Here is a 7,242-nt window from a genome sequence, read left to right as displayed (position 1 = left end):
CCCGGCTGCCGAACGGGTCCGTTGCCATCCGCGGCCTCGCCCGCCGCGCCCAGCATCGAGCTGCTGCTCCAGGCCGTCGACATGTCGAGCGAGTTTGTACCGCCAAGGTGCGGATGCGGCGCAAACTGCCGCTGCCCGAGCTGCCAGGGCAACGAGGCGGGCCCACAGCAGCTGGAGCGCTCGTCGGCCTCAGCCGCCGGGCTGTCGGGAACCCAAGATGGCCAAGGTCCGCGCCCTACCTCTCCTAGTCGCGCTGCGGCGGGCACAGCCGCGGACAGCAGCCAGCTCGATGGTGCCACCGAGGTCGACTGCGACAACTGCATGGCGTGCGACCTGACGCTTTCCAAGCCGAGCGGCATCAACGTCGTTGACCAGTGGCTCGAGCAGGAGAAGCAGCAGGGCCCCCGCACCGACGCGGCCGATTCGAGGCGCGGGTCGACGCCGATCGACTCGTCAAACCATGTGCCTGCTCGGCCGTCGCCGGACAGCGACGTCGTGACCATCGCCTTGCCATCGGGCGGACCGAAGCTGCACGGCGGCCTCCTCTCGTCCAACCTTGGCGCTGGCGGTGACGTTGCCGCGTCGAAGCAGCAGCAGCGGCATCAGCGACGTGGCGAGGACGAAGAGGTCGAGGACGTACGTGCCGAGCTCGTCCTCGTCCATCCCGGCTGCGCCGCCTGCCTCGACGTCGTGCGAAGGAAGGGCGTCGGTATCCTCAGCAGCGTCGCCTCGTCCTCCCAGTGACCCTCTGGCCTCGAGCCTTGTATTTATAGCCGTATACCATGCTCGTCCGTCGTTTCCTTGCCGCTAAATCGTCATCGCACCGCGTTTCGCATCGTGTCGCATCGCCTCGTGTGGCGCCATCTCTCGATTCTCGGCCTCGGCCTGCCGCAAGGATGGAAAGGACCTACTCGTCCGCCTCTTCCTCTCCCTCTTCGCCCTTATCGCCCCCCGCCGCCTCGTCGTCGGGCTGTGCTCCCCTCTCCTTCTTCTGCTTCTTGGCCTTGCGCTTCTCCTTCCACGCCTCCTCCTTGAGCCTCTTCTTTTCCTCTCGCTGCTTCTCCCTCTCCAGCAGCGCCCGCGTCAGCTCAGACGGCAGCGCAGAGTCGCTGAAGCCCTGCAGCCTCGTCGGTCGTTCCTCCCCCTCCTCATCTTCTCCTGCTTCTCCCTCGTCGCCGTCGTCGTCGTCGTCGTCGTGGTGCGACGGACCTCGAGAGGGACGTGCGGTCGGACCGTCGTCGTACGCCGCTCGGTGAGGACTGTGGTGCCTCTCATCCTCCGAAGTGGCGGCGGCGGCGGCGGCGGCGGATCCACTCGTCGAGAACCAGTCTCGCTTCTGGCCGCTCCCAACTGCAGGCTGCGGCCGGCCGGGGCTCGCCGATGCCGCCGGCGCCGCCGAATCCGCCGCCTCTGTGTCGCTCTCCTGGTCCGATAGACCGGACCATCTGCCCGCTTCCGCAAAGATGTCGACGTCCTCGTCGTCCTCGACTTCAGCAGCGGTCTCCCCACTCGCAGCCGGCGTGGTTACAGGCAGAGGAGCGCCTGTGTCAGCGGCTCCCGCCTCGGTCTTCGAAGATGCAGCTTCCTTTCCGACAGCAGCGGCTGTCTCGACGTCCCCGTCCTTCTTCGTTGGAGAGGGCCGGGCAGGCACTGGCGATGTCGGGGGTGGAGATGCTGACGTCGCCCCTGAAGCGGAGTCAGGCTGTTTCGTTCGAGATGCGGGCCCTTCGCCGGTGCGCCGCGTCGAGCCTGCACCGGCCGCCGCCGCTGCTGCTGGTGTCGGTGGCGGCGGCATGTAGGTCGACGCCACTCTGCTGCTGCCGGCGTTGCTCGTGCTTGCCCGCTCATCCTGCGATGGACCGACGGCGCTGCCAGCATCCGGCTTCTTGTCCTTCTTCTTCTTGCGCATCCTCTTGCCGTTGATGTACTTGACGTCTGGGTCGTCTGTCGTCGTCGTCGTCGTCGTCGAAGAGGAAGATGGCGCTGCTCCGATTGGTTTGAAGCCGATGGGTTTAAACTTGCTGGACGAAGTGGCCGACGAAGAGCCTTGCGTGGCGATGCCGCCGCTCGAGCTGCTCGAGGACTGCCCCAGCTTCCGCTTCTTGAGCGCCTCGAGGATGCTCTCCCTCGACCGCTTGGTGCCCGCAGCGGGCTCCGAGGCAGTCTGCTCTTCTGCCGCAGCGGCACTGCCCGACTTGGCGCTCTCGAATGCCCGTTCCAGGTCGTCGTCGCCCGTCTGGCCGCCTTCGGACTCGAGCCTGGCCTTGTTCTGGGCGAGCAGGGCAAAGTCGAGGCCCTTTACGAGCACCGTGTGCTTCTCGTCGCCGCCGAGGTACTTGATCTGCTCCCTAAGCTCCTCTCGCTCTTCCTCGGTCTCGAGCTGGGCGGCGCGGGCCTCAAAGTCGGCCAGCAGCTTTTCGACGTCGGCAAACTCGGACTCCTTTCCGGACCGCCTCGCCGTAGCGCGGTCGACGTACGCCTCGCCGGTGAGCGGGTTGATGCGGGGCTTGGGAGGGCGTTTCGCCTTTTCCGCATCCAGCTTGCGCGGCCTCAGGTCAGAGGGTGTCGTGCTGGACGACGAGGCGGCATCGCCAGCGGCGGGCTGGGAGCGTTTGTTGGAGCGGCCAAAGGCGCGCGTGCCTGAGCCCGACTGGGAAGCGGAGCCCGGTCGCGGCGTTGCGAGCAGCTGTCGGAAGGCTTGCTGGTCCATGTTGGGCGTGCGGCGACCGACAGGATGGCGAGACAGGACTGCGGTGTTGGTGGTGGTGGTGGTGGTGGTGGTGGTGGTGATGGTGGTCGGAGGAGGAGGATGAGGCAGGAGAGAAGGCCAGCTTGGCAAGGCGAAGGAGGCCCTGGCTCAGCCGCTTGCTTCCAACTTCCTCCACACAGACAGCCGACGGCGTTGGCCCGCCACGCCCCTCGCCACGCCCCCTTCGGCTGTCCCGAGAAACCCAGCCGAACGGCCACGGCAGAGAGAGAGCGTAAAACGCCTTAAATTTCGAGGTGACCTCTGCTTCTTCCTTGGCCCCACCATATCCTCGGCGCCACGCCCTAGACCACCGTCCGCATCCACCGACAGCAGCCCATCCTGCACCCCCGCTCGCACAGCCTCGCAAAGCATGTCGGCCAACGTCCCGGATCCATCCCGGATCCTCAGCATCCAGAGCCACGTCGTCTCGGGCTACGTCGGTAAGTCACGCCTGGCCGGCCTTCCGTCCTAGAGCGTCCGGTCTCGTGCTACTTCGGCCCGTCCGTGTGTGTGTCTCGGCGATCCCTCGACTGACCTTCCGCTGCCTTGCCTCGCCTTCATTGATCGTCTGGCCCTTTCCCAGGCAACCGGGCGGCCACCTTCCCGCTCCAGCTGCTCGGATGGGACGTCGACGTGGCCAACACGGTGCAGTTCTCGAACCACACGGGCTACGGCCGATGGGGCGGCCTGCGCTTCGACTCGGACCACCTCGACCAGCTCTTTGACGGCCTCGACAAGAACGGCCTGCTCCGGTACAGCCGCATGCTCACCGGGTACATGCCCTCGGCCGCCGTCGTCACCAACGTCCTCAACCTCGTCAAGAAGCTGCGCGCACGCACGCCGGCCCAGGCGCGACAGCAGCAGCAGCAGCAGCACGGCGGCCGGAACGGTGCTGACGACGGGGCAAGCGGCGAAGACGACGACGACGACGACGACGACGACGAGGGCGGCCTCATCTACCTCCTGGATCCCGTCATGGGCGACATCGGACGGGGCATGTACGTCGCGCCCGAGGTGCTGCCCGTCTACAAGCAGATGCTGCCCTACTCGACCATCATCACGCCCAACCAGTTCGAGGCCCAGGTGCTCACCGGCCTCGAGGTGACCGACCTCTCCAGCCTCAAGCGCGTCATCTGGACGCTCCACCACGTCCACGGCGTGCCCCACGTCATCATCACCTCGGTCGCCCTGCCCCAGGGCGAGCTGGAAAAGATTGGCGCCACGGCAACGCTGCCAAACGGACAGACGGCCATGCTCCAGGTCGGCTCGAGCTATCGCACCCGGTCCACCGCCCGTAACTCGACCGCCAACGCCACCGCCACCGCCCCGCCAGATGGGCCGGACGACCTCGACGTCTGGATGATCCAGTTCCCCGAGGTCGACGGCTACTTTTCGGGCGTCGGCGACCTGTTTGCCGCCCTGACCCTTGGCCGCTTCCGCCCGCAGGAGACGGCGCAGGAGCGGGCCGCAACCGCAGATGGGGCCAACGGCGTCAAGTCGCTCACACCCATCGCCCGGGCCGCCGAGCTGGCCATCGCCTCGCTGCAGGGCATCCTGGCCCGGACATCGGAGACCATCGACAGGCTCGAAGCCGAGGAGGCGCGCCAGTCCCCTTCTGCTGCGACCGCGACGAACGGCAAGGTCCAAGGTGAAGTCCAGGTCGAGGCCGAGGACCCGGCAGAGGCGAGAGTCAACCGGATGAGGAAGCGCGAGCTCCGCATCGTCCAGAGCCGCGACGAAATCGAGCGGCCCGAGGTCGTCTACCGGGCGAGATGGCTCCCATAGAATTGCTGCCGCCCCCGTCTCTACTAGCCCGCTCGCTTCGAGACTTCCACATGCAAGCGCAGTCGTCAACACAGCCCACGTCGATCGAGAGGATGATGTCTGATTGCGCCAGCCGCTTCGGCACGAACTGTCCAGGCCGCAGCGCGCTCTTCTGACGGCCGCAGCGGCCGATCAGCCTTGCCGCCTGTCGTCGCCGTCTAGTTGAACGATGCGATAAACTCCTGCAGCGTGGGGACGATTGGGGTTTCATGAGATGGAAGTGATGGCGGATACGCAGGTGAGTCTCGAGTCGAGTTGGGACTGGGACCGATGCAATGCCATGACTCGGCTGCCAACGCACCTTTTCAGCCTTGGCGACCGCGGCCTTGAAGTCTTCGGCCTCCTTCCAGCAGTCGAGCGTTCGCTCCGGTTGTGATCTGGGGTCAAGGGCGTCGAGCGCAAGAAGAAGGCGGGCAAGTGGTCAGCAAAGGCCGCCTGGGCCGATCAAGGCTGGCGCGGGACTGGTCGACCAGATGGATCGACTCACTTGTAGCACTTGACGAGCTGCTCCTGAGCCTCCTTGACGCCGGCGTAGGCCGAGATGTCGGACTTTTGCCTGTGCCTCTCGATCTTCTTCCTGACCTCGTCGAGCTCCTGCCTGAGGACGTTGGAGTTCTTGCCCTCTGCTCCGCTGTGCTTCGACTCGCGCTCGAGGTTCTCCTTTTCAATGGCCTTTTCGATCTGCGATCGCACCTCGGCCTCCTCCTTGCGCAGGCGGTCGAGCTCCGACTTGATCCGCTGCTGCACCGAGCTGTCGAGCGTCGCCTGGCGATCCGCGCTGGGACCCTCGACGTGCGTCTTGTCGAGCGAGTTGAGCAGCGAGCGGCCAAACTGGTGCCGCGGGTGCGAAGGGCATGCAAGAAGAGGTGATGCGGTGGCAGCAGGTCAGTGTTGCCCTCAGAGGCGCTCCTTCGGCGCGCGGTCACTGATCAGGCTCGAGGAGGGAGAGGGGCCGGCTCACCTGAAGGGGGTGGGCCTGCTTGTCGTCCGAAGCGGTCTCGGCTGGTGCGGCCGGCTTGGGCGGCGCGGTGTCCTGCTTGGATGCTGCTGCTCCCATCGTGGTGTGTGATCGAGTGTGCAAGGTGGACAAGGATACGAAGAGATGGGAAGGGGAGCGCCGGCGGTGGTGGTCGGATCGAGAGGAGGTGCGAGGGTGCGGCCGGAAGAATCGACGTTGGGCTCGTCACCGCCCGCAGATCGCCTCGGCCTGGCCTGGCCTGGGCTGCCTGGCCTGGCTTGGCTTGGGCCTCCGTCCTCGCTCCGGATCGGGCGCCTTGCGCCGATCTCAAACAGCGCAAGCCAGGAAGCCTGGCGGTCGCGACGCGCCCCAGACGCCGCGCCTGCGCCTAATGCCTGGCCCGCCTGCCAGCTCCACTTCCAGGGTCGCCTACGCCGCCTCGTCTGGCCCACCTCGCGCCTCGTTACCGTCCAAACAGCCGGGCTCTGCCTCCCACCTCGTAACCACCACCGCCGACACCGCACGGCCCGCCATCACCGCTGCGCATACAGCCAGCCTCTCGCAAGACACACGCTCGACAATGCTCGTCCAGGCGTCCACATCGAGGTCCACGCTCGCGTCGCACCAGGACGCCGAGCTCGTCCCGCACTCGCCCCAGCTCCGCCGCCTCCTCACCCGCCTCGACAAGGCCGAGCTGGTCCGCCTCGCGCTCGGATGGCTCTCCGCCAGCAGGGCATACCACATCCCGCCAAAGCTGTCGCGCCGACAGCCGGCCAAACAGGCGGACATCGCCGACGAGGCCACCTTCCGATACCACGCCGTCCTCGACCTCAACGAGGAGAGGAGGGCCAGGTCGCTCGAGTCGCTCGAACTCATCTGGGCCGCGCTCATGATCGACCCCAAGGTGCCCAAGACCAGGGCGGTGGAGCGCATCCTCACCGTCGACTGGGTCGATGGGCTGAGCTACGGCATGGTGGCCGAGGTCGACCTGCTGTTTGGCGCCGACAGGAGGACCAGCAGGAGCTGGTCGGCCGTCAAGCTCGTCTACGACGACGCAAGAGGTGCGCAGCTTGCCGCTCCCGATCCGATGCTCGAAAAAGACGTCGGCGTTCCCTGACATCCACCTCTGTTCATCTCGAAACCGGCCCCCGCGTCAGACTCCAATGACAAGGGCTTCGACAAGCTCGCGCCCCACCAGCTGCACGGCCGCTTCAGCACCGAGCTGGCCCACTACTTCGAGCACCACATCTTCCTGCAGGTCGAGGACCCCTCGAATGGCGGGCGGAAGGCGGGCGATACCTCACCCGTCCGGGCCGCCTCGACGCCCTGGACGTCGCACTTCACCTACTTCCGCGTCGTGCTGGCCCCTTCGCCCGCCGACATCTGCGCCGCCGGGCTCCACATGCTTCACATCCCCAAGTCGCCCTACCTCTTGCTCTCTGGCAGTCTCGGCCGCGGCAGCGAGAACCGCGAGATCGCCCTGAGCGCCCTGGCGCAGGCGGCGGGCGCGGTGACGGTCAACTACCCCAAGCCGCCGCCCGGCTCGCTGCAGGCCAAGCGGATAGAGCTCGACGAGCTGGGAGAGGACAAGGCGGGCAACAGGCGCACGCTCGGCGAGCTGCGGGGCAAGGACCCGATCGCGCTGCGCGAAGTGCTGGTCAGCGATGCGGCCACGGCGCCCCCGTCGTCGGCGATGGCGTCGGGCAGCGGC

The 7,242-nt window shown here is 66.8% G+C and overlaps 5 protein-coding genes across 5 annotated transcripts in view; 3 read left to right on the top strand and 2 right to left on the bottom strand.

Annotated features, from left to right (window-relative positions):
- PFL1_01383 (uncharacterized protein) overlaps positions 1-744 on the top strand; it is a gene marked incomplete at both ends in the record, with an annotated part of 1,743 nt that extends 999 nt beyond the window's left edge. Inside the window, one exon of the mRNA XM_007878885.1 lies at positions 1-744. This exon is cut by the window's left edge and continues 999 nt beyond it. Within this exon, the coding sequence (XP_007877076.1) occupies positions 1-744 (744 nt within the window).
- Positions 745-907: 163 nt separating this feature from the next.
- PFL1_01382 (uncharacterized protein) lies at positions 908-2,710 on the bottom strand (the record flags this gene model as incomplete). Its single annotated transcript, XM_007878884.1, has 1 exon — positions 908-2,710. The coding sequence occupies one exon, from the start codon at positions 2,708-2,710 to the stop codon at positions 908-910; it is 1,803 nt and encodes a 600-aa protein (XP_007877075.1).
- Positions 2,711-3,119: 409 nt separating this feature from the next.
- Positions 3,120-4,534, top strand: PFL1_01381 (uncharacterized protein; the record flags this gene model as incomplete). The annotated part of the gene is made up of 2 exons (XM_007878883.1): positions 3,120-3,189; positions 3,333-4,534. 2 exons carry the CDS (start codon positions 3,120-3,122, stop codon positions 4,532-4,534), a joined length of 1,272 nt encoding a protein of 423 aa, XP_007877074.1.
- A 197-nt stretch (positions 4,535-4,731) lies between these two features.
- PFL1_01380 (uncharacterized protein) lies at positions 4,732-5,630 on the bottom strand (the record flags this gene model as incomplete). The annotated part of the gene is made up of 4 exons (XM_007878882.1): positions 4,732-4,755; positions 4,875-4,950; positions 5,061-5,404; positions 5,535-5,630. 4 exons carry the CDS (start codon positions 5,628-5,630, stop codon positions 4,732-4,734), a joined length of 540 nt encoding a protein of 179 aa, XP_007877073.1.
- Positions 5,631-6,111: 481 nt separating this feature from the next.
- PFL1_01379 (uncharacterized protein) overlaps positions 6,112-7,242 on the top strand; it is a gene marked incomplete at both ends in the record, with an annotated part of 2,166 nt that continues 1,035 nt past the window's right edge. Inside the window, 2 exons of the mRNA XM_007878881.1 lie at positions 6,112-6,592; positions 6,689-7,188. Of these exons, the coding sequence (XP_007877072.1) occupies positions 6,112-6,592; positions 6,689-7,188 (981 nt within the window). The remainder of the gene's footprint in view (positions 6,593-6,688; positions 7,189-7,242) is intronic.

The sequence above is a fragment of the Pseudozyma flocculosa genome (assembly GCF_000417875.1).
Source record: "Pseudozyma flocculosa PF-1 unplaced genomic scaffold scaffold00003, whole genome shotgun sequence".
Taxonomy (NCBI): Eukaryota; Fungi; Basidiomycota; class Ustilaginomycetes; order Ustilaginales; family Ustilaginaceae; genus Pseudozyma; species Pseudozyma flocculosa.
The sequence above is the reverse complement of the archived record's forward strand: the minus strand, read 5'-3'. Positions and strand labels throughout refer to the sequence as shown.